Below are 26537 nucleotides of genomic sequence, written 5' to 3' on the forward strand. Positions count from 1 at the left end.
TTCCCTCTTCCAGTGCTGTCTCCTGGAGAAGACAGAGCATTACCATGCACATTGCCGATGAGGCTCCCTCAGCCTCCGTCCTACGGCCAATGAGTCCTGTTGACCCGCTCTCCTGAATGGATCTAAGATCCATTGTCATCCCTTGCTCAACCACTGCCTTAGCCCAGCTTCCCTCACTCTCACCCGAACCACAGCAAGTCTCCTGAAGAATGGCCACCAGCTTCAATCACACTGCCCACCCACAGCCCACTCCCAAGGAACAAGCAGTGGCTTTTCCAGAAAACAAATGGAAATGTCACTGGTCTGCTCTAGGATGAATCTAGATTCTCTAGGACCCAGCCTTGCCAGTCAGTCCAGAGTATCCCTCCCTACTCCCCGCTCTGTACTGGACTGGATGGCACCCCCCCCCAAAAAAAGATACATTTACATCCTAACACCCTGACCATGTAAATATTAACATCTTGACAGATGTAATCAAGTTAAGGATCCTGAGATGAGGAGATCAGCCTGGATTACCTAGGTGGGCCCTAAACTGAAGGACAAGTGCCCTTATAAGAAGCACAAAGACACAGAGGTGGGGTAGAAAGCCATGTGCAAACAGAGGCAGAGACTGGTGACAACCGCAGGGAATGCCTGAAGCCACCAGAGGCTGGACTCTAAGACTGAAGGAAGGGGTGAGGGCCCACTGACATCTTGACTTTGGACTTCCAACCTTCGGAACTATGGGAGAATAAATTTCTGTGGTTTGAAGCCACTCCGTCTACGGTAATTTGCTATGGCGGCCCTGGGAAAGTCACGTGCCTTCCCCCACGGTGCTCTAGTCATTTACTCACTGTCCTGAGAAAGAACTAACTAAGGCTCCTGAAAGCTGCCTGGTTCTCTTTTTTGGCCTTTTTACATGCTGATCCCTCTGCTCCAAACACTCTTCCACCCACTTATTGCGTGACTAACTCCTACAGTCCTATCACTTCTGCCGAAAACTCTTCTGTGACACGTCAGCCGGGCTGGATGGCCCTTACTATGTGTTTCTACTCACCATGTACTCCTCTTTTCATAATATGTATGATAACTTCACTATAATTTTTTGTTAGTTGTTCCGTTAACCAGTAAGTTCTATGAAGGCAGGTGTACCCTCCCATACACAGTTGTCACTTCGTAAACATTTGCCCCGTCCCGTATCACTTTTTCCTTCCCTCCCACACCCAATTCAAATTAGCCTTCCTAGGCAGGGACCCATGAATAGAAATTATCTCTATCCTTGGCTCCCTGGTATAGTCTTCCTCTCCTGTGTCTGGGCCCCTCAAGACTTTCTACAGTTTTACTTCCAGCTCCAGGAATGAAGAATTAATGCTTAAATTAAGGCTCATAAAGTGGCTATAAAGAGTCACTGGGAGTTCCTTGGTGGCCTACTGGTTAGGATTCTGAGCTTTCACTGCCAGTCCCTGGTTGGGGAACTGAGATCCCGCAAGCTATGGGGCATGACAAAAAAAGCCCTTATTTGGCCCCTACCCTACCCCCCTTTCTCGGGTCACAGTGATTGGCTTGTGGATAAGCACACAGTCTGGGTAAGGTTCGAGTTCTTTTCTAGAAAGTTAAATACAGATGTTCAGAGGATGCCATCCTCTTCCTTTTGGGGTCACTGGCTGGGACAAGGCCAGCTAGCACCATCTTCGTTCATGTCCAATGCCCCCCATGTGAAGAAAGCCCATTTTCAGGTATAAAAACGGAAGTAAACGCAAGAGTGGGCGGGGAAGAAAAGAGAGCTGAATGTCATTGTCATCTGAGTCCTTGTGCCCAGTCATCCCTGAGGCCACCCCCAGACCTCCTCAAATGTTAGTGAATTCCCTTCTTTTGTCAAGCTGGTCTGAGTTCACTTCCTGTCACCCGAGACTGAAGTGGTCCTGCCAGATGCAACACCTCTGATGCCTGAAAGGTTCCATACCATCAGTCCACATGGCCCTTCTAAGCAGGAGTGCAGAAACTTATGTCTGGGTGAGTGAATGCCTGCCCGAGTGCACAGCCACAACACGGCTCTGCCTGCCTTCAAAGTACAAACCCTTCTCCTATCCTGGCTTCCCAGGTGCCTTCACAGGCAGGCAGGAGGGCAAGGTCAGGGAAGGCTGGAAATAAGATAATGATATCTTGTCCAGCCCCAAAGTTCCCCCAATGCAGGTCACAATCATTTGAGTAAAAAGAGCAACAACACAACCCAAGGTGCCCTAAAACACTCATATGACACACAAACGAGTCTATGACACCCTGAAATAATTAGCCTTATGCCTCTCCACCTTGATCTTGAGGACCTAACTCTAACCAGAGGACCTAATTCAAACTCTGATTGTTTTGCATGTTTAGGGAGGAGGTAGTGAGTACTCAGGGCTTCCCTGGTGGCTCAGATGGTAAAGAATTCATGGGCAATGCGAGAGATCTGGGTTTGACTCTGGGTTGGGAAGATCTCCTGGAGAAGGGCATGGCAACCTGCTCCAGTATTCTTGCCTGGAGAATCCCCATGGACAGAGTGACGAGCCACATACGCCATAAGTGGTCTGCCACTTAAAGCAATCTGAATGTTTCTGCTGCCTCAGGGCGAGGAGTCATGTCTCCCTGGGGCTCACCCTTTCCTTCCAACAGGCAGCTGGACCTCCCAACTGTGACACTGTGACAGATGAAGCCCTGCAGCTTTGCTAGAAGACAACATCCAGGCCCAGAGGGCCTCATTCACAGTGACCAATATTGCCCCCCACTTCCCCTGGCCCCTCTATGCTCTGCACCCGTGGATTCCTGTGTCCCTGACTGAGAACACATGACTCTCGCCTACTGTAGAGCTCTTTGTTGCACCACCTCTTTCCTTCATCCTGAACAAGGAGAAAGGGAGAAGCATCTTCTCTTTCCATTTGGCTCTGTTCCCCGATCCCACCCCCCAACCCCCATGGGACACCTGGATCACTGTTAAATATCAATAGCTGAGAGGCAAGGCCAGGTAGGAGAAGGAGGCAGCAGAGGATGAGATGGTTAGATGGCATCACTGACTCAATGGACTTGAGTTTGAGCAAACTCCCTGAGATAGTGGTGGACAGAGGAGCCTGGCCTGCTGCAGTCCATGGGGTTGCAAAGAGTCAGACACAACTTAGTAACTAGGCCAGCAATTAAATTTTGTGGCCTCACCAGAAAGAGTCAGGTAAGGATTTCATTAAAATATGTGTGAACATGCTCAAAGATTATCAAATGATAGGTAACTGGAGGGACATTAGATGAATTAAGTTAAATGAAAATTAACTTGTATTTCATAGTACTTTAAAAAGCATAGATTATTTCCTTTAACTACCTGGCCATGGATTAGACATAAACTGATGTTAGACCACAAGAAAGAATATATTGTTCTCACTGGCAGATAAATAATATTTTTTCATAGTTTCCCTCTAATTTCAGTAGAGAAATGCAATGGGCCCTATGATTTTGTCAGTTCAGCACCAGCCTCATTTCAGGGAACTCTCTCCCCATCCCCCATGCCTTTGTCCTTCCCATACTCTCCGCTCTCCAGGTGCATATGGCCACCACAAGAGACTGCAGATTGGTACAATGGGCATGGCCTTGGCACAGCCCATTGGTCCAGCAGTGGGCGCCCAATCTGAATAGGCCAATCAGAATTCTCCCCCAGGATTTGGGAACTGCAACTGACAAAAGAAGTCAGCCTTTCCCTGGGTGTCTAAAAGTGAAGACATGTAAATGCAGAAGCAGTTGGCAGTCTTGTTCCACCATGTGGACTGAGGAATAGAAAATGCCAATCAGCAGAAAGAGTTCAGAGGCAAGAAAAGGAGAACAAATCCTGACAGCCTCTGAGCTCCCACTTCTAGCTGCTCCCAAGGCCTGTCCGTATTCCTCTTTTGGATTTCATTGAATCCATGTAGCCTTATAATAAAATTCTTGCTTGGCTTAAACTAGCTTAAGTTGGATTTCTGTTCCTTGCAACCAAAGAGTTTTAACTAATATAAGAATGCAGTCCTATTTCAGTCTCACTTACATGCTAATCTTGAATTCCTTAACCATTTTACTTTGTGACTTCAGGATGAAAAAAATAAAAGTGAAAATATTTGAGTTAGACTCTGGTACAAATTAGTCCACCATCATTCTCTTGGACTGTTTTTTTTTTTTTTTCCACACAACAATCTGGTAGTGTTTTCCTCCATACTGGAATGGATTAATTACAAGCTAGATACACAGGGGAATGAGTAGGTCAACGGTCTAGCTGTCAATGACAAAACAAGGGATTTTTATGATAGTCACTAAGAATTTGGTCTTTCCTAATTTGAGTCCATTTGTGAGTGCTGTATGTTCTCTCTTGATGATCTACCTAACTCAAATGACCTCTGATCTGTAGACCTATCACCAGTCCCCTTGGACACTCCAAATTTGGTGAACCATGCCCACAGCAATGGTCTGTGGTGGGGGCCTTCCTATGGAAGCCAGAATTAGGCTTTTTATTTACAAGGCCTGTCCTAAGAAGGTGGCAGGGAGCTGTCCAACTAAGACTCTGTAGAGAAGCTGAACAAGCACAAAACCTCTGCAGGACTAACAGCGATGTTGCCTTAGCCAGGAGCCCTCAACACTTGTTCACTGCTAGCTAAAATACCAAATGTCAACAACGAATGTGATACCATCCCCATTCACTTTCCCAAAGGTGTGTGTAGAACTAAAGAAGCTCTTGCCTGATATCTAGCTAGGCTCTCTCAGGGTTCTCCTATGAAAAAAAACAGAAATTAATCCCAAACCCACTGGCTTGACCAAAGACAAGAGGCATGTGCGTGGAAAAACATAGCCTGATATTAAAAATCCAAAGGCAGGTGGAAGTGCTCACCAGCCTTGCCCATGCCTTCTCTTGTCTAAGTGGGTGTTCCTTGGACCACCATAAGCCTCAGAAACCTGAGTGGCAAATTAGTCACCGTCTCTACTCTGATTGGGAAATATTTCCTTGTTATCCGTCCAAGTTTGATCAGCATTTCAGTTAAACAGGTTAAAAATGCCCGAGGAATTCAGAGCTGGAAAGAACCTCAGAGTCATTTGGCCCAAGAGTTTATTTTAAAAATGAAGAAAAAGAAGCCCAGAGAGATACAGTCACTTGTTTTTCAAGAGGCACAGCCAGGAGCAGAGGGCTGGAGAGCAGCAGCGCATCAACCCCGCCGGCTCCAGGCTCTGCGAACCGAACGCCCTCCGCATCGCGCTGCTCGCGGACCGCTCTGCACGCGCCCGAGGCCTAGATGGCCAAGAAATCAAGGGCACCGGCTCTTCTAAATTCTCCAGGAAGAAAGTTCCAAGGCGCTGGGGGCCGATGCGGAGGATTTTCAAAGGCCTGCGGCGGAGCCCTGCTCGCAGGGACACGGGCCAGATGTCCTCACGTCCCCTCTGCAGACGCTGGGGCCGCCTGCTGCAGTCCACCCCGCGCGGGCGCACAGCCGCCTCTGCTCCCGCAAGCCCCCGGGCAGCTTCGGAACACACCTAGGGATCCCGCCGGGCGGGCGGGTGGATAGTGCAGGGGCGGCAGGATGGCTGCGAAGGTCAGTCGTCTCCCCTGCTGGCCGCCTTCCTTTCCTGGTCGCTCCCCGTGGCGGCAGAGAAAACAATGAACCCGCGGGGCAGACAGAAGACAGACTGATGCATCTGCACACTCGGAAGAGAGGGTCCAATGGCTAAGCAGCTCGAGTGGGGCCGTCAGAAAACCGTGGGGTTTTCACAGAGCAGGTGGAGTTCACTGCAAAAGCACTGAGTCTTGCCAATCACTGGAGATGGCGCACCTTTGTTCGGTTTTCAGAAGTGCAATTCCAGGGGCACTTTTTTTTTCCCCCTTGTGAAAGAGACTGTAAAGACAATATTAATTTGTTTAAGCTCAAGACGTGAAACAAACCGGATGCCATGCTTTCTCAGCTTTCTGAGTTACAGATGACGGTGTAATTTAGCATCACCTGAAGCCAAAATTCACCTGAGTAGAATTAGGGATTGTCAGTGAATCCCCACTCACACTTCCAGAGATGAGTCCGATTCTTCTAGACACACACACACACACACACACACACACATACAGAAACAGTTATCTGTCTCCTTGGCCCTGATCTCCTATTGAACAATAGATACGGGCCCAGGACAATGTGGGGTTTGGTGCTTCTTTTGGGAGAAGAACTTACAGTATTTCTCCATCCCTATTATTCCCCTCTCTGTGTATGGTTTGTATGTCAGCTGCTACCTGAACAGAGGTGGCAGTTCCATATAGGTTGGCTTAGAGAAGAAAGCTGTTCTCACTTGGGTTCTATAAATTACTCATATTCTCACTTTAATATCAAGTACGATATGTATTAGAGTGCATGGTTTTGGCTAGAATCAATTTGGAAGGCTGTCAAATAAAAAACAAAATAGGAAAATAAATCCAAAGTAAAATTTATGACATGATTTTACTCCCATTACATTCCACTTAACAAATGCATATGTTTTACAATATCTTTAATAATAATTATTAAACATAGTAAAATACTTCCAAACTTGGCTCATTGCATAATTGTACTTCGAGTGAAAAAAAAAATTATCTGAAGCCTTGTCAATATGCCACTTCCTCCTCCCCCAGCTTTTAACAGAAGCAGCCTCCAGTGGAATAATCCAAGCTGTGTTCAAGAAGTTGGCAAGTAGGTCCAATTAAATGTGGTTTTACTGTATTCTGGCGTTTGCATATCTTGTTTGCCAAGAAGTAATCTTTGACAAAAAAAAAAAAGAATCTCTACTGGCCCAGACACAGCCTGGATGGTGCAATGCATCACATAACTTTACCCCATGACTAAGATAATCTTTTTTTCTTAAATAGCTGTGGAAACTGTATCATATATCCATCATATTCCTATATGAATCACAAAACACTGTGCTTTATGGAGCCTCTTACATTTATACATGACAATCTGAAATTCATCTTAATAGCCCTGCTTATTTTAATTATTAAACTCAAAGGGGGTTACTTTCAGCCACCTGAGCTTGATGTATTTATTCAGGTGTGCTCCAGTTGGATTATCTGAATGAGGCTCCAAAGGACCCTATTGACTATGAAACGCCGGCTGGTCCAAGTTGCAATCATCCACACTCACAAACCCAGGGACCTGAAACTCAGGGACAGACATGCTCCTCTGAGTTTTGCTGGGCCGTTCTTTTGCTGGTGTTTTACACACTCCCATGCCCTTATGGAGGCGCTGACTCTCGTAGCCCCTTCCAGCTAACCCACGCGCTACGTGAACCATCAGCCGTATCCAAAGTCCAGATGGAAAGCTGTCAACAAAGAGACTCCTTCCGCTCTGCCTACTGCATGATTCATCCCTGGCATGAAGACAGGCCGGAGATGGCCCCACCACCTTGACTCCCATTGGTGAGCCAGCCGAAGAGCACAGGTGCCCATTCCTCAGGTCAGCAGGGAGGGATCGGGTCCGAAAATGCCTCTGAACACACAACTTGGCCTTTGTTATCGACCGTCACAAGCTCATTAAAAACACATGCAGAAATGGTTAAACAAAATCCTCTAAACCTTTTACAAAATTGCCAGTCTATTAGAAGGACTGAGCTCACAGCAAACTCTCCCTTCCAATGTGTGCAATGGAGCAGCTAATGTCCTTTGGACTCTTGTCTATGGCACCAAGCAGAGAGAGGTGGGGGGGGGGGGGCTTGTTTGTTTTTGGTTCTTGTTGTTGTTTTTTTAACTTTTTTAAAACCAAACTCTTCAATAGTGCAACCCAAAGGACTGTTTTTACCAAACACGTACTGTTAAAGTCATTGCCTTATAAAAAAAAAAATCTACGAAAATTATAAAATAAAAAGGGAGATCTGTGTCATTGTATCTGGGAGAGCAAGAAGGAAAAGAGAAGCAGATGACCGTGGCACGAATGCTTTTGTGAGTGGCACGGCATCAAAGAGCGAAGTGGACTCGCTGAATGGGGGTTTTGAAGCCTATTACGTGGAAAAGTTGGATCGTAAGCTTGATCTGGGCAATATTTACTCATAGTTTCCTTATAAGGCGCAGAGCACTGCATTCCATCGAGTTGTGGACTTTCACCAGGTGCATCTTCCTCCTAACAGAAGTAGTCTCAAGGAGGCGGTTTGACCACAGATTTGCAGTGTACCACGATGTGGCTCTAGCGACACATAAAATAGCACATCAGTGATGTGAGGCCTGAGATGGAGAGGCTCTGGGCTCTGATCTGGCATGTGCCACCTTCTCCTGGTGAGATCAGTAAGTCATTTAAATCTCTGGGGAAATCATTTTAATATATGTGCCTCTCTGGGGAGTTGCCCTTGTTCCTTATCATTATATATATTAATCATGCTGGGTTTTTATTTTTTTAATTTTATGATGCAAGATTAAATATAAACTGAAGCTTTCAGTCTTGGTCTCTCCAGCCTTAAGAGAAAAATACATCTCCAGCTTAGGTTTTTGGATTAATCAGATAGAGAGTTGAAAGGGCTTGGGACATTCATCTATGGGAACCAAAAGTACGATGTAAGTTCTATGAGGGTTAGGGCATACTTACCTATCTGAGACTGTAGGATCTTTTTCATTCCTATGGTGCTTGGACTTTCACATATCATGTAGAACTTGCTTTCCTCAGGGCCTGCTTAAAACCAGAATAAAGTTGAGACGGTTAGTGCCCAATGAACTTAAATCATAAAAATTCACATGAAAAAAAAAAAACCCACATTGATAAGAAGGCTTTATGATAAGGAAACTTCACTTTGGCATAAAAAATAATAATCATTATAATAGTGAAGTCTCTGCAAATGTATATAACATTTTTTTTTTTCTGAGAGCTTAATACTTTTGCAAATTCATTTGCACACTATTCTAAGGAAGGAGATGATAAGGGTATTATTTTTCTGGTCTTTCTTACAAGTGGGGAAATCAGGGTGGGCTGGTAGAACTTCACTAACTTTCCCTTAAGCCTTCTTTCTCTAAAGCAGATGATACTGAGAGACAGGGGTGAAAAACATTCCAAGTAACCAAGGCCAGTTCTCAGATAAGTGGGAAATTATTCAATTTTCCCCTTTCAGCAGCAAACAAGTTTTGAGGTTCCTGTCTGGCTGCCACCCTCTGTCGTGAATCCATGTTTCTTCCCTCCCTCTATATCCAGGAACAGTTCTGTCGGCCCTGCACTTACTAGCCTGCAAGTAGCAGTGCCTCGTCGTGGTTGAACTAGTAACATGTTTGGAAACCTAAGCAACCCCTTTCATGACTGGGAGTAGAGAGGGAGGGTGTGTCAGTGGGAAGAATCCTGCCAGGGTCTCAGTTCTTGGGAAGCCCAAGGTAGAGGCGCCAAAACATGTCCTCTACACTCTTAGGAGAGAGTGCTCTACTGTGATAATGTTTTTAATAGTTGATAGGATCTAAGGAAGAGAAATAGCATAATTCCAACCTTAGGTTCAACTTGTAAATATATATAGCAGACAATGGTAAGTGCAATCATGGTAAATATCTATTAACATACTGCAAACTTTACCATTTGGGCATAACCAGAATGCTGATTTCAGATTCAGACTTGATCAAAGATATGCCCCGAATAAGGAATTCAGCCTCCATGTGCCTCTAAAGAGAGGAAAAAAAAAAAAACCAAACCTCATGTCTAAAATGATAGATAACTAAAGGTTTGGGGAATGTATGAAATGTTTGCAAAGTAGTCTGGACCCTCTTCCCTTCTCTTATGGCCTCACCCAGTACCTGCTCTTTCACTTTTAGGATGAAAAAACTGGAAATCACTTTTGCCCTGTCCAGCTGTAAGTTTCTGTGATTTTTAGGAAGGATGTGATACAGCAACTTGTAAGGGGAGAATATCAGACACACAACACAGGTCTTCAAATAATGGGGAATAATTGGGCCATTCTGGCCATTAGATTTTTGCAATTTGAATAACAAAATTAACTCATTATTTTAAAAGCAACCAGTCCAGAATGCAAATTTTAAAATTCAGGATCCAGATGTAAGCTGGGAAATGTTTTTGTTTATACGGCTTAAGAGTTATGTTATTTTAGGAGAGAGAAAAAATTATACATGTATCATTAAATAGGAATAACAATATGAGGATTGATTGCCTCATACTTCGAGGGCGTTGTTTGACTGACTTTTAAACAGAAACACTTCAATCATTTAAAATTCTTCCATGCTGGTCAAGCCTACAAGCCGCCTGTATTTTGACTAAAGTATTATTTTTACTGCAAGATAAGCACCTTTACAAAGCAAATTGAATAGATGACAAACCCACCCTCCCTCCCCCTTTTGCACATAAGTGATTCTAGTACTGCTTTGAGGCATCCCTCAAGTCAAATAACATAAATAGAATGTGAGAAATTACCACGTTTTCTAGACTTCACACTTAGCATGAAAAACAAAACTTCATTGTGCCTCAACATATCCTCTTTTTTCTCTTAACCTAAGGATTTCATAGAGTTCGATGTGGTTTATTATACTGAGCACCTGAAAATGCCTCAGCTCCTGGGTCCACAGGCTCTGACTTTGGATATATGTCTGTGAGTTGCTGGTGCAGAGTGATAAATAGGGCCAACCTCAGATGTAGTTTTCATTCAAATGTACTTTAATTTTTACAAAATGGTAGAAATTCACACATAAAAATAAATTGGTTGAAAAAAGTCCATTGCAATGGTGTCCAAAATTATGCAATGCATAAAATTTGTCCTCTTATAATTAATAAAAGACACTGAGAAAAACAGAGCAGACTACAAAATATGAATTTTAGTTTGCATCTCAACAAAAATAAAAACCTAAAGGGTAGTCCATCTGCGAGCCTTTAGTTTCTTTTTCATTTATTCAATTGCAAGATCTTGGGGATTCTGAAGAGACCTTAAATTTTACAATAAAGGCATGTGTATAATGTCTATGCTTTGAATATGAACCTATACTCCCTCCTGTCATACTTAAGAGACCCTCTTTCTCAAAGGCAATTAGTTATAGAAATAACCTTATAAATTATTTTCTTGGAATACGGTTTTATGCTCAAATTTCTTGTATTCAGTGAGGATTTTAAGTACACAGAGAAACAGCTATAAATGAGAAGAAATGGATTTTTTTCCCCTAAAAATGAATAGATGGCACAAACTTCTGTGGCTATGGTTCACAAACAATAAATGTTTTTCTTAAATGTTTTAATTATCTATTATTGTATCATTGTGCTTTTCTAAAACTTATCCAAATAGACACTCTAGGAAGCATTGTTGCCTGTCTGGTAAACATTTAATAGGCATTTCAGTATTACCAAAGAGCTCGTTTGCACAACACAGTTCCAAATAAATGATCCACAAAAAAAGGTACATTATGTACATACATATAATATGCATATAATTTTTCTGTTTTTAAGAAATTTAGATTAAAAGCTTAAATGCTCCTACTTTAATCACAGATCATTTCAGAGCAATAGACATATATAACTAAATGTCAGGGTGTTTGGTAATCCCCTCAAAGGTGAAGTGAACCAAGGTATGATTTTTTTTTTAATGAGCTGAATATGTCCTTATTTATACATAGTTTCAAGTAATCTATATTTTAAAATTCTACATGGTTAAGTTTTATTCTTTTAAGCTCTGTTATACCAAAAGTTAGCTCTGATTTGTCACAGCACACATAAATAAGGTTATGCTAGTCTTTCAAGTTCAGTATCATTGTACTTACATGATTATGTATTCAAGCAACAAGAGTTAATCCAGCCTATAAAAGTTTACAAATATTCAAATACATTTTTCATGTACTACTTCATATTAACTGCAAATATACTTTTTTACAAATGTGAATATTTAGGCCACTATGTCTTTTTTAAAATTCCTATATAGTCATGTTAAGCATGCATATTGACATTGAATAAAAACTACTTGATTTAATGATTAACTACAGAGATTATAATAAACTGTAAATAAATCGCTTCCATGCATGGACTCTCTATCTGTGTCACACGGCCTCTCAAAGCCACTCTAAATATCCTCACTGAAACTGTTACTGACTAATGTGCTACATTTTAAAGCCAAATTGGGTTTTTGCTCCTCTCATGCCAAACGAACTAGACAGAATTGCCTCCTATAGCAAAATGCGAGTTCAACTGCAAACCCATTTCTGAAGATAATTAGAAAGGGTGGGTGGCAGGGACAAGTACCTGAAAATTCAAGAAAATTTTAGTTTTGACAGCATCATTTTGCAAACTACCCTTCACATAAACCCAGAGATCGTGATTAACAGTCAGTAAATATTAGAATAGAACCAGGAAAGTCAACTAGATAGTTTCTCTAAAAAATAATCAGATTTCTTTCAAGTGCTTGAATATTTAGGATTCTATGAGCCTGAATTATCTAAACAATTAAATCAACAAATTATTTAGTGTAAGCAGACACTTTTAATTGGGCTTAAATGAGCAACTTTTCAACTTTCATTTCTATGACCTCACCGTTCCTTGTTACAATGTTTTATATATGGAGTTCAGTTTCTTTCACAAGGAATTACAAACATTAAGATTTTTAACGGATCAGTTTGCAAAATGCTAAAAGTTTCACTTCTAAAATGTCTCTGTAAATAAACTAATATTTCTAAAAACCTCCAGTGTCATCAGTATGATCTGATTACTTTAGCCCTCTTTTTATATTAAAAAAAATCTAAGAAGGAGTTGGGAAGGCTAGAAACATACAGTGTTTCTTTCTACGTAACTACATTGACAAAGTCAAAAGACAAGTGGTTCTACATTTTGGACCAAAGGATCACCTACAAAGATATTTTGCCACGTTTCGGCAGGTCAGAGTACGACATTTTTAACATAAGGGACAAAATCCTATCAGTGTAATAAATTTGGACTACTAGCCAGAATGAAACTCCTAAAACTTGCTTTTAAAAAATAATTATTTTTTTAAAAAATAAAAATGGTGTTATTTCTAGCGTTTTCATGTCAAATGACATTAAAGAAAAGGATCGAGTTTTCCAGTCCAGGATTTCAAACTTCACACTTCCTCTATCACTATACCTTATTAGTAAGTTTCAAACACTGAAATAATTACAATGAAAATTTAGATCAATACTTACAAATTAAAACTAAAATTTGAGTTTCCTATCCAGACATATGTGAGTTTCCCTCATATTAGAAATGAAAGAATGCTTTAAGCTTTTATAAGAATAAAATGTAGTCATACAATAAATTTTGAGATGATAAGATTCTTGTAAAAAATTCTTATCTGGTACAATAGGACTTTTAAAGTGAAGTTTTTATGTTTGGTGTTCTATTGATCAAACTTGGGAGATTCAAGATTTTTTTTAGTTGTATTACTTCTTGTTAAGAAAACCAATTGTTTTCTTTGATAACAGTTCAAAATTTTTGTTTTACCTGGAAAAAAATGAGTATTTCAGCCATTTTAATGTGAGCTATTATATAATTTTAGTAAAATGTTCATCTTTTCCTAATCTTCCAAAAACATGTTTGTAGATCATGTCTATTGAAAAAAAAAAAAAAACTCTACTTGATTCACCTATTAATCTGATAGCATAATTAACCAGAAAGGAAATCCAAAACCAGTATCCTTAACATTGGATAGCTCTTGGATATTCCCCAGGGTACACCTTACACACAAAGCAGGACCCACATGAATCTAGGGCATAATTGATTATCTGAAAGAAACAGATGTTTTCAAAAGTAAATGAAACCCCATATTTAAAGTATACTTATGTATCAGCCCGATGTCAAAGGTGAGATCAATTTGAATGGTTTCCAACATGATTACATGACAAATTAATTTCCTTTTGTAAAAACGTAGTGAATGAACAACTGATTCCTTCACTTATCAAATGTGGTGATTTGTGTAATTGTTCTAGTTTTGTAAGAAGTGTTTTAAGGAGTTACTTCTTCCAAATTTCATGTCAAAACACTCTTTTTGTAAGTGTATCCAGCTAAGTTTAAAATAATGCTCATTTAAAATTAGATGCTAGTCTGTGGAACTAAATTATAACTCTTAACATCTTCTGAAAGCTTCGAGACACTCTGACCAGATAGCATAAAAACTGAAGACACAGGTCCTACTCACCCTCCCACCCCGTAACTAACTGCCCAAGAAATTTATTTTGTGGAACTCAAATGTACATTCTCCTTTCATGTCAAACAATGTTTGGTTGGTTAAAACCAAGTGAGTTTCATGTAACTGAAATACTGTGTCAACCAAAAAAAAAAAGGGAAAGGTAGGATCCCAAGTAGTAAACTACTGATGGTGCTTTATAATCTTTTGGGATTCCCATCCAAAGACAACAGGGAACTTACATATGGTACACTTTCAAGCTCTACGCCTTATATACCATTTCTACAGAAATTAAGAATATTAACCTTACTATAGATCATTTAATATAAATGTATTTAATTTTGACATTAATCATGTAAAACTGTATTTTCATAGGTACCTTTAAGGATAGAGGAATGGGCAATTATAAATTATGTAAATCCTGGAAGAGTATGGACAATTATAGATTCCAGAATTTATAAAAACTCTCAGGTCAGTGCCAGCTCTGCTCACACTTAAAGACAACTGGACCCTCAGCATGTGTGAGTGAGTGTTCTGTCAATTCTTTAGGTCAACCAGCAAATGTTTCTCACCCTGACAAGACCCATCAGGCAAGTATGAAGTTGGGACGATCACAAAAATTAGGGAACAGTTTTTTAAATGGTTGCATGTACTTAATCACATTTTAAAGTTAAAACTTAAGAATTAAAACCTGAGAACTTTTGACTTCTCCCAGCAACAAAGAGGATGTATACAGCTATTCTTGAACAAGCGAATGCCTGCTAATTCAATTGCCTAAAATTCCAGTCATTAGCCAAGCAGTTTTCCAAATTAAGACATCCGGTCTCCTACAATTTTCCACTTAAGCCAGAACACAGAAAAATAGATTTGACCAATCAACTTAAGATTACCCATGAAAATATGACTTATGGTGTATGGATTAGTAGTTGTACAGTGTATTATGAAAAATCTATGCTGCCACCTTCACGTTCCCAATCCAGGTTGTAGAAAATGGATCACATTTTTTTTAATGTGCATATAGAATCTTCTTAAATGACTAGAAGCAAAATGTTTGAACACTTCTATCTGAGTGATTTAAGGTAATCTAATAATTCATAAGCTCTGAACAGAATTAATATTAAAAATAAAGATGCCATGTATGATACATATTTAGGATCTATAGGGTACATAATCACAATTTTGAAAACACACAAGAATTCTCAGTTCATATAATTTATTGCAGTTAGCACACAGTTTAAAAATTCACCAACACACCAATAGTACAAAACTAAACAGCATTATAAGTTATTCCCCCCTCAGGAAAATAAAACATACTATGATTGTCAAAGCTAGATGTCAGTCTAAGTTTTAGAACAAAGGAAGAATGTGAAACTAATAAAAGGAAAAAGCAATCACTCACAATGACCACAAAAAAAAATCCAAAAGAAAGTCCGTTTTCTCACAGACATTGATTGTCTTCTCTAAATTAATAAAAATTATCTTAACATAAACTGTACTTTAAAAAAACTAGAAACTCTTCAAGTAACTAAAGATAATGCTCCAAGGCCATTTTCACAGCTTTTTTTGTTTGTTTGTTTGCTTTAAATGCCATTACAGCCAAATTAACACACATTTGACCAAATATTTCCAAAACAGTCCAGCAACACACAATGGAGTTTTCCATTCAGTATCTTAAGCACAAAAATAGGCTATGTTTACAGTAGTTAAGGCGATCAAATTTTAAACAAAAGCAATTTAAAAAAAAAAAAAAGGGAAAAACAGCAAACGTTTTCCATGCTACTCCCATAGACCTTATTTGTAAGTGCAAGACAGGAAAACAAACACTGTGCAAAATGCTTTTACCCTGCGTGCTGGTCATCGAAACCACACGTTGGGCTGCAGCCTCTGCTGCCGCGATACACATAGTCTACTAACCCCCTTCCCCGTGTCAATCAAGGCAGTCCAGTCCATTCAGCCTGGGGCTTTTTCAGTCCATAGAATCTTTTCATGAGTTGGGGGTGTGGGGGGGGATGGGGGGGTAAGGGATGGAGGGAGGAAGGGAGGGAAAGGAAGAAGGGGAGAGAAAGAAAAGGGGAGGAAAAAAAAAAAAGAGAATGACCTATTGTCAATTTGTGCAGTAGTTAACTCTAAAAACGCTCAACTGGGTAAATGTGTACATCTAAACTTTGAGCTGGCCTGGGTTTTGTGCAATTAGAAGTTTTGTTATAAATGCACACTGCACATGCAGATCTTTAAGCCGTTTGTAAACATTTATATTTTCCTTGTTATGTAGCGAAGTTATCAATTTGCAGCTTAAGTTTTTATTCAGCTTAACAGTTTCAACTTAAAGACAGTGGGAAAGTCAATTTAAATTATATAAAATAAAAATAAAAACAGTGCATTAACGTTCTTCATAACACCAGGTTTTTTTTCTCCAAATGGTGCTATTTCTCTAAGGAAATTAAATAATTTTAAACTCACTCGTTAAAGTTATACAATGCAAACAAAGACAAAAAATATATCGAAACTCATGCATTTCTGTAGCGTTAATATTTACTTTTCAAGACTCAACTAAGAGCATCAACACAACCTGTCAAGTCCTTTGACACCCCCCCCAGCCCATGTAATCAATTACAGTATACAATAACAGTAATTCACATTTTTCAACACACAGTTCAACACTGCTGAAGCTGCAATATCCTTTTTCATCCCAAGCAAACCTTCACAAAGACAGCGTCCCAGTGATCCCAGTGTACTTTCAGAATTTCTCTCATTGGGAACCGTCAGAAAACCAGAAGTTGCCACAGAAAGTTTTAAGTCAACTGCTTGTTTAAAAATAGATAATCCAGCATTTCAGAAATTTTCCATTTGGGTCTAAAAGCATTCAGGTTTCCAACAGCCAGAAAAGATTCATGCAATTTGAGACATATAAAGAGGCTAATAAAACTGGAGGGAATTTCTACTTTAAAAAAAAGAAAAAGTGGGAAAAAGGAGAGAGCTCAAAAGACACCGCAGTGCTGACAAAACAGACCCTATGAAAGCATTTTGTGATAGGACGATTTGTTTCAAAGGTTCTTATTGGCTTACTTCCCCTACCCCCTCGAAAGAAAGGAAGAAAAAAACACCTCTCTATTCGCCGACTTGCTCTAAAGTTTCTTTAATCAGGATGCTAAATTAGTGAGATTCTCATGCTATTCTAAAGTGCAAAAACAAGTTAATATCCCAACCTTTCAGTTCCAGGAAACGAGACTGCTTTTAGACCGTACCACAACTATATAGAGATCTATTTATATATAGGTATATATATATTATTTATATATATATATATAAAATTATTTCCAGAGTTCTTGAGAGCTATCTTCTAAGGTCCAGTCTCTGACCGCGGGCAGGCTCAGCGCCTCGCTTTTGACCGACAAGGAGTTCACCAACTCACAGTGGAACTTGCGGATGTGCCGGTACAGGTCCCCGGACTGCGTGAACCTGCGCTCGCACCACTTGCAGGCGTGCGGCTTCTCGCGCGTGTGCACCACGGCGTGGCGGCTCAGGTTGTGCGAGTACTGGAAGCTCTTGCCGCACTGCGTGCACGTGTAGGGCTTCTCGCCCGAGTGAGTCCTCTCGTGGCGCTTCAGGGTGTACATGCAGGAGAACGTCTTGCCGCACAGCGAGCAGGTGGGCACGTTGACGTCGGCGGCCGGCTTGCTGCGCAGGCCGTCCTGCTCGCGGAAGTGCGTGCTCAGGTGGATCTGCAGGATGTGCGGGCTGGGGAAGACCTTGTTGCACAGGGGGCACATGAAGATCTGGCCGGCCGGGCTCAGGATGTTGGAGACGTAGGGCAGCAGGCTGCTCTCCATGCCGCCCTCCACCTGGACCCGCTCGCTCTCGGGGGTCATCATCTCGTCGTCGCTGGCTTTGTCCTCCCGCTCCAGCTCCCTCAGGACCGAGTCCTCCCTCAGAGGAGCCAGATGGGCCGGCTCATACTGTACCCTGTTATTAGTGCTCACACTCTCTTTCACAGTGCTATGTTCCATGTCATAGTCATTAGTGCCAACATCACTCTCATCACAGGAAGCCTCTTTCTCCACCTTCACCTGCACCAGGTTGCTTCTCAGCACGTCCTGTGAAGAGAAATAAGAGCTGTTCAGATTTTCAACTCCTGAAAGGCTGGACTTGACAGACAGGTCCAGCACACAGTCAACATCTGCCGAATCCCTCACGGAGGTGACAGACCTCTGGGACAAAGACTCTGTTGAGCTGCAGGGGCTGGCTACTGTTTTTCCAGCTGCTGTGGCGTGTGGCTCTGCCTCTCCGCCAGCCTGGGGGATGCCTGCTGAGTCCGAGGGCAATCGCATCCACATGTTCCCAGGCTCGGCCGCCAAGTCCCTTTTGCTGGGCAAGATGTTCAGTTTTTCATCTTCCCCTTCATCTTCATCACTGGGCAAATCGCCTGCCATGTGGCTGCTGCCATCCGAGAGGCTCTCGACTTTGTCCGAACAACTTGAAGCATCTTCTTCCTTTTTGGTGCTGTCTGCCTCCGTGGTGGCTTTCTCTTTCAGCTTCTTTTTGCAGACTTTGACAATGTCATACATGTGGAGATAACTGGCAGCTGCTAGCACGTCTTCAATGGGCAAGTCTTTGAACTGGAGTTTCCCTTCATACATGAATTCAAGCAGGAGAGCGAAGGCTGGGGCTGTAACAATGTCGCTGTTCAGATGAACAATGTCTCTTTTGTCCAGCTGGTCCTTGTAAAAGAGGTGGAAATACATGCTGCATGAAGCCAGTACAGCGCGGTGCGCTCGGAACTGGGCATCTCCCACCAGAACAGTGCAGTCACAAAGAAAACCCTGATGTCTCTGCTCGCTCAGACACTGCAGCAAATGTCTACTATGGTCTGGAAACTCCATACTGTCTTCATAACCTGGGAAGAGAGAAATTTCTCATGAGAGTCTGGTTAGGAACAACTTTTCAATGCTCTAGTCCCCACTTTAAAAAAAAAAAAATCAGCTTGGGCCTCGGAGGTACATGTCCCTGAATTTTAATCAGGCTTATGACCCAAGCACTACCAAATCACACACACACACACACACACACACACACAAAACCAAATGTGAGAAGAAAAATGTACGCTTTCGAAACTTCTCACTCCAGCCTGATGCGTCTCCATCTTCCCTGAACTTTTAGTCAAGTTTTAAAAGTCTTCATTTCAATACAGTCTCTTACTGAAAGTAAGAATTTACGTCTCTTTCAGAAGCAATTTAACTAACGCTAATCATCAAATTATGTCCTACAAAACCTACAAGATAGCTTTATTTTCAAAGGGAACAACTCAAATAATGAACAAAGAAAAGTCGACAACACATTCTGGAAGATTCAGGAAACTTGTTCAACCATCCTTTTTTATTACTTTTGATACCTGACTGCACTTAGAAAGCAGGATTTAAACACACACATTTGGCTGAATCAAGGGAAAAAAAATGAAATTGCATAATTAGTCCAGAAATCAGCAAACAACTTACTTTTAAAGTCAGAGTGTTAAAACAACAAAAGCCCTGTGTATAAAAACAGATGTTAATGCCTTAAGATTTGCAGGTATAGCACACATGTACGAGATCAGAAGGAACTACATGAACAGATGGAAAAGATCATCCTTACTATGAACAAATCCAAAATTTTTTTTTATGAATTGAGAAAAGAAATGGTTGTATTTCTTTGTAAAATCTGTACATTTAGAATATTAAAAACCAGAAGGGCTTTATTTAACTCTGAAAATTCTCATCTAAACTTTGATCTGTTGCATAGCAAAATGAGCTCCATATTAAAATTAATACAAACTTTTAAATAAAGGCATATTACATTCAAATGAAACTCAAAAGCTGTACAGGTTCCACATACCAAAAAAAAGCCTTGCTAGTAAAAGAGAAACAATTTTTTTTTTTTACTCTGACATACCTCAGTCAACAGAAAATACTTTGTTTCAACATAACTTGATATATTCTGTTCTCCCAATAGTCTTTATTCTTTCAAATGTGCATTGTTGCCCTTATTTTCTGGTGAAAGAGGGTAAAATGGAGGGAGGGGGAGACGCAGATGTACAAAAGGGTCAAAATTCAACTGCAAAATTCAACTCCTTAAAAATACAGAAAGCCCGACTTCCCCTTTCCTATGACTAGAATCAAAGTTCCACATCACCCAGCTCAAAAAGTGCATTTGGGGAATGGATACGTATTAATTTAGTATTTAAAAATTACTTCCCTGCTGCTTCTACACTTTGCCCAAGATGGACTAAAACTTTCAGCCAAACCCAATACATTCTGCAAGATGCCACTGCTAGAATAAACCAAGATTTACAATACAATCACTTTAAGTGCCCCACAGCTAACATCAATCCTAATCCTTGAGAGGGCTAAAAATAAAGATTGGAGGGCAGCTCACAAGGTAGCCGTGATCAAATTAGGAGGCTGAGAGGACAGAGAGGGACGAAGAAGGAAGCTTATAAACATCTGATCCAGCTGACTGTGGCCATATGGCAGCTGCTGCCCAGATAAAGAGATTAAGAATAGAGGAGTGCGATTACAGCTGTCTGGCCAATTCAGGCAGCTCAAATCTACAAGTTCTAAATTAGTCGCTAACACAAAAACTCCTGCAAATAATTATCGTTATGCTGAAATAAAAGATCTCTTAAGTATATATTTGAGAGAGAAATGAGGAAACCAGTCAAACTATTCTCCTGGGGACAAAAGTTTTTTTTTTTTTTTTTTCTTTTCTTGTAAAAAAAAACCTTCGGTTTCAAAAGCACTACAGCTGTATGTTTCAGTAAGTAGTGCTGCTGAATGTTTTGAAGAATAAAGTTTCACAGTGGAATTAATTACACAACAATCTAGCTTCTTAACTAGAATAATCTTCTCATATAAGTTTGAATGCTGGATTCCAAACAGTTTACTGTTTCTCCCCCCCACTCCAAAAGCAAAAGGAATCTAAATAGCAGTGAACAACAACAAAAAAGCATTTTAATCCGAAGTGATCTCAAAAAGCAGTATTTCAAAGCCTTTCTTAACATTTCAAAACTTGAAATATTCTGTAAAGTTCTTTACCGCTCAAGCAAAAAGGGATAAAAATTAAAACTAAACAAGCCCAAGACTTTCAATGCCAATCAGATGTTCATTTAATACTCAATTCCATATTTTACCCCTAAACTGGATTAGAAAAGTAATGTGATTTTTTTTTAATTAAATAAACAAAACACCAAAACAGAAATATGCTCAATCTAATCTCTTGCTACTCCTACCTTTAGGACACATAAACCTGATTAAGTCCTTTCCTCTGAGTCTCGCTGGCTCCAGGTCTGTTACATCGGTGGAAAAAAAGCAGACTAAGAGAGACAGATGCAAAGTGGAGATGATGTTAGAGAGGAATGAGATACCTTCTCCACCACAGATCCGCACACACTAACTCCCTGTCTGTGTGTTAGAATAAAAGGCTGAGGGATGGCAGGCTGTCAGCTGCTCTGACATCATGTTCAGATGGAAATGCTACCTCCAGCTGTGCTCCTTTTAATGCCATATGCTACTCCTCTACACTCCTGCCACCAGCTTTTTCTTAGGAGAACTTTTCTCTTCTGTTAGTATAAACAAAATACTTCAAAGTCTCCCTTTTTTTCCCCCAAACTTTCTAACAGAAGAAATGGAAAAACTCAGCATATGGAGTTCTACTGTATTTATGGAATAGCAACACTTCTGTCTTAAGTTGGTGGACGGGCTTACATACTGACAGCGCACACTTGCCACGGTGCTATTCAGGAAATCCAGATTCACTTTTATTCAACTCCAACGTTCAGTTTCAAAGGCAGCTCAGGGATATTTTTAAACCAACCCATTTGACATCTCCAGTCCCATTTCAACATTATTACGGCACTTTAATTTCTTTCTCTCTGCGGAGAGAATGGTATACATGTCTCAGGATGTTGGAAGACTATTCACAACTATGACTTCAACCTGGTTCTCATTATTTCACCCTTACATAACTCCTTATCTAAAACTACCTTCTCTGTAAAATTTCCCACACTGCCAGTTAATGCAAATTTCAACTCTCAGTATCAACAAGCTGAAACTGCACTTTCTGAAATCCTGGAAAGTACTTCAATGAGACAGATTAATAAACTTGACAACCTGCTACAGCCACCTAAAATGAAGGCTGCATCTGGGTATCTGATCCGACTTTCCCCTCAGAAAGAGCAGAACTTTGCCTTCCCCTTGATCTGTGTCCCATAACAATCTTTTTTTGGGTCACTCTGTAATGTTCCTGATCACAAGAAAACCTTTCAGGGAGAAAGGGGGAAGGGGTGGGGGAACCTAGGTCTAGCAAGTTAGGGAACTTTTTTAGCTACATGTGCGGGTCTTTTCGAATGGCTGATGAAATTGTAAAGCAACCCGGGCTGGCCCGACCGGTGCCCTGAAAGGGGCTGCGACATCTGTGAATGTCAAATACGTCTGCACAGGCTCCTGTGGGGGTGAGGAACAGAAAAGGCTCTGGGGCCTGAGGCGCCAAGTGTCACAGTCCTGGTGATAACCACTGTGTTCTCATTAGAAAAACCATGGCCAAGAGTTAAAAGAAAGAGTAACAAAGGCCAAGGTTCTCTCTCCCGTGCTTCTTGCTTTCCCAAAGTCACAAATCCAACTTTCTCTAACTTCGCGATGAATGACATAATTATGAATGCTTATTTCAGGAGGCACTCCTTGGAGATAAAATTCCTCGGCCACACCACCTATTCTGCACAAATGCCCTCGCCTCATTCCCATATATCAGACATTAATCACCCCATTTATCCAGTGCGGGGGGGAGGGGGGGGCGAGTGACAGTTTAATGAGTCCCGAGCACCGCAATGGGCTAGCGACTCCCACTCCACAAATCAACCTCTTTGCGCCTCGCAGCCGCAGGTCCGGAGAGGGTTTTGTGAGGCCGGGTTTTGTTTTTCAAGGAGGTGGGGGCAGGGGTGCGGAGCAGGGAGGCGGCGGGGGTGGGGGTGGGAAGCAATGCAAATTTTTACGTAGTTGGCTGTGCATAAAACACTAGGGGAAAGAGGAAGGTTAAACCACAGGGAAGGAGGTGGAGGGCGTAGAGCCGGTGCAGCAGGAAAACACCTTAAACAACAGACGAGAAAACAGACCCGGGTCACGGCAACAACAAAAGAAAAGTCGTAAGAAGCCGGGGGAGGGTGGCTGCTACCGCTTCCCCGCCGCCACGGCGAGAGCCCCCGCCAACTGCCCCGGCCCGGGAGGGGCCTCCCCGCAGGCGCCGCCGCAGCTGCAAGGGTCCCCGGAGCCGCGGCCGTCCCGGCGCCGTGCAGCTGCACCGCTCCCAAGCCCCCGCCCCGCGCCCCCCCTCCCCCGAGAGGCGCCGCCGCAGCTGCACCGGCCGGAGCGCGCCCCGCGCCGCAGCTGCACCGGCCGCACCCCGCCCGACCCGCAGCTGCGGCGGCCCGGCCCCGCACCCGGCCCCCGCCGCGGCGGCGCCCCCCGCCACCCCTAGCTCCACCCGCACAAACTAACTCCACTCGCGGGGCCCGGTCGCCCGCCCGCCCTGCCCCGCCGGCCGGGGCCGCACAGCCGGCGCCCCGCCCGCCAGGGCCCCGGGTGCGGAGGGGGCGCCGGGTCGGGGCCGGGGGCCGGCGCCGGGACTCACACGGAGCGGCCCTAAGTCACCGCGTCCCCGCCGCCGCCGTGTCCTCCGCCTCCCGGCCGCCGCTGCCGCCGCTGCCGGACTTGGTGGGCTTCCTCCTCCGCGGGCCCCCCTCCCTCCCTCCCGGCCCCCCCCGCCCCCCAATCCCGGCTCCGTCGCCCGCTCCCCCTGCCCCCTCGCTCCCTCCCGCCCACCCCCTCTGGCAGCCGGAGGAGCGCGGCGGAGCGAAGAGGCCCCACTCTCAACGGCTCCCCATGGCAGCAGCCCAGCGGCGGCCGCAGCCTGCCAGACACAGCGAGGGAGCGAGCGAGCGAGGAGCGAGCGCGGAGCCCGGGCCGGGGGGCGGGGGGGGGGGGGCAAGGGGGAGGGGCGGGGGACGCACCACGCACGCACGCGGCGGCGCCGGCCAGATGTTACCCCCCCACAACTGCGCGCCTCCCTCCTTCCCTCCCTCCCGGCGCTGGGCTGCTGCGATTGACCGAAAGCGGCCGGACCGGGTTCCCCGCCCGCCTCCCGCACGCAGTCTCCTCCAATAGGAGGGCGGCTTTTCAGGAGGGCGGAGGCAGTGGCGGGGAATCGTCGGACTGACAAGACGGCCCAGCCAGTGGGAAAGGCGAACTGAAGCTGCCGCTCGCGCGTGCCAATCGCAGACAGAAACTGTTGGGATGGGCGGGTCCGGGAGGGGCTGGTAGCAAGGCGGTGCGGGCGGAGTCGTCGGGCGGGCGCAGCGGCGGTGGCGGCAGCGGCGCCCCTCTGGGGGACTTGGCCGTGAGAAAGTGAAAGGAGCCCGCGGGCGGCGGCGACAGCTGCGCTGGGAGGGGCTTGTTTCCAGGCTAGGAGGCCTTGCGCGCTTTAGGCGAGAGGAGGGAGCTTTTCGGTGTGCGCCTTGACAACCGTAAATACACTTTTGAACGAAGTGGGGCTGGGCTGCTTGAAGTTACGGAGGTTATCAGCGGAGGCAGGGCGCCCGGGACACACAAGACCTAAGTCCGGCATTAGGTGGCTTCCTCGACTCTGGCTGCTGTGGGTGGCGACGCCCAGGCTCTCGTGTCCCAGAGCGCAGAGGGTAGGACTAAGGGACGTCCTCGCTCCGTCTGGCGCTGCCCCGCCAGCAGGTGCAGGTGCGCGTCGGGCTCAGCGGACGCCACTGGCTCCGACGGGCAGTTTCTGAGCGTCATTCTCAGGGCATCTTGTCACAGGCAAGGCAGAGCGCCTGTATTTCTCGCAGAACCCTCATGTCACGTGTATTGCACTGTTACAAGTAGCCATTCCCAAGTGACCAAATTCTAGAGAACTACAGTAAAAGTAATACTTGTCGAAGCCATACCCTGATTTCTTAATTTGTACGTCTTCAAGCCACAAAATTAAAGTACGGAGGGAAGATGTAAGACTGTTGCATCGTTTCTCCCTTCCTTCAAATGAATTTTTATTCGATTCCCATTCTTTGCAATTAAGCTGTGTTCTTCACGGCCACCAAGAAAAGTAGAAACTTCTACTTCAAGAAGTTGGAAATCTTCTTGAGGAGCAAGAATTACAAGCAAAAAGTTGAATAACAAGGCAGAAAATGGTTTACGAATGTGAAATAGAAAACTGCAGAGTGAGGAAGTTAGTACCCTTGTAATTGTCAAGGAAATGTGTTTATTCTTTGCTAACTGAACTGAGACTGGCAAGCCTGTTGCTAACCAACTTGCCAGGAGACCTTTCAACTGGGCAAAATGTGCTGTCACTTTGTTCCAGGTCAGATGGGTAAACCAAGTTGAAAGTATTGTGTAGGCAATCAGACATATTGAATTACTAATGAAGTAAAAAACAGGAGCACTCGGGATTCCTGAAGCTGAAATGCTATTGGAGTATCCTATTAGAAACAGTGGTGATATTCTCTACTTTTTCCTCAACCTTTTCATGTGCCCATGAGGTTGATAACTGAGGTCAAGGCCATTCTATGACAACCAGAGTTTTTTATTCCGTGAAATGTATTCTATTTGTGCTCTTGCTGACTTCTGGATCTTTTAGTTTGGTGACAGGCCAAATTTCAGTTGACTTGTTAAAAGTTAGGGAAGTTTATAAATATTCTTGATAAAGGAAATATACTCAAGAAAAAACAACAGGTGGAAAGAAGTATGTGCTTTGCCAGCAAACTCAGGGAAAAAAATGGAAAGAAATATTTGCATCCTCAGAGTTGTTTCTCACTTACTAAAAGTTTAAGGAAAGTAACAGATCTCTGGATAAAAAGACAAAGTAACTAATAGTGTCAACATGTTAAATAATAAGTTCATGAGAAAATTAGAACACTAAGATTATCCACAAAAAGTTTAGCAACTCAGCTCTGTAGCATGTAAAGTCACAGCTCTAACAAAAGGCTTTACAAAAGGCACCTACAGGGAGAATAATAGCCCCGGAGATGTGCAGGGGTGGACAATGATGCATCAAAAGTTATGAGCATTGCTTTTTAGATATAAGAATTGTCACTAGGATCCATTTTGAGGACTGAGGACATGTAGATTAAATAGAGATTTAAGGAAGCAAGTTTATAGACCCTCAGTTATTTAAAAGATTTTCTAAATTCATGTAAATGCATGAAATATTCCTATACTGTCAATTAATAAAAACATTTCTGAAGTATTTATTGTGTTCAAGAAAGATACTCTGATAGGATACAGAAGACAACAAAAAAGCATGTGACACTTTCTCTCCTTCCTAGGGTTTAAATTTAGTCCGGAAAGAAATGGCATGCATGTGTAAAAATCAGAACCAATGGAAAAACTAAACAATATAATAAGATGTGAATGTCAGAGCTAAATTTGATATTAAATTTTTATAACTGT

At 43.0% G+C, this 26537-nt stretch overlaps 1 protein-coding gene and 1 long non-coding RNA gene across 9 annotated transcripts; one reads left to right on the forward strand and one right to left on the reverse strand.

Annotated features, from left to right (window-relative positions):
* Window positions 1-8191: 8191 nt before the first annotated feature.
* On the forward strand, window positions 8192-16516 carry LOC122707777. The gene is made up of 2 exons (XR_006344912.1): window positions 8192-8251; window positions 14437-16516. It is a non-coding gene; the product is annotated as an uncharacterized LOC122707777 (long non-coding RNA).
* On the reverse strand, window positions 15258-23869 carry ZBTB18 (zinc finger and BTB domain containing 18). 8 transcript variants are annotated; one of them, XM_043923627.1, is made up of 5 exons: window positions 23716-23855; window positions 21798-21964; window positions 21323-21406; window positions 19987-20084; window positions 15258-18955 (listed from the first exon to the last, which is right to left on the reverse strand). In XM_043923627.1, exon 5 carries the CDS (start codon window positions 18939-18941, stop codon window positions 17373-17375), a length of 1569 nt encoding a protein of 522 aa, XP_043779562.1. In that variant the 5' UTR covers window positions 18942-18955; window positions 19987-20084; window positions 21323-21406; window positions 21798-21964; window positions 23716-23855; the 3' UTR covers window positions 15258-17372. The 8 variants fall into 8 exon arrangements, with proteins under 8 accessions (XP_043779562.1, XP_043779560.1, XP_043779558.1 ...); XM_043923625.1 differs by lacking the exon at window positions 19987-20084 and having other exon boundaries at window positions 21806-21964; XM_043923623.1 differs by lacking the exon at window positions 19987-20084 and having other exon boundaries at window positions 21802-21964.
* Between the last annotated feature and the right edge of the window lie 2668 nt (window positions 23870-26537).

This window comes from Cervus elaphus, chromosome 14 (genome assembly GCF_910594005.1).
Source record: "Cervus elaphus chromosome 14, mCerEla1.1, whole genome shotgun sequence".
In the NCBI taxonomy this organism is placed as follows: domain Eukaryota; kingdom Metazoa; phylum Chordata; class Mammalia; order Artiodactyla; family Cervidae; genus Cervus; species Cervus elaphus.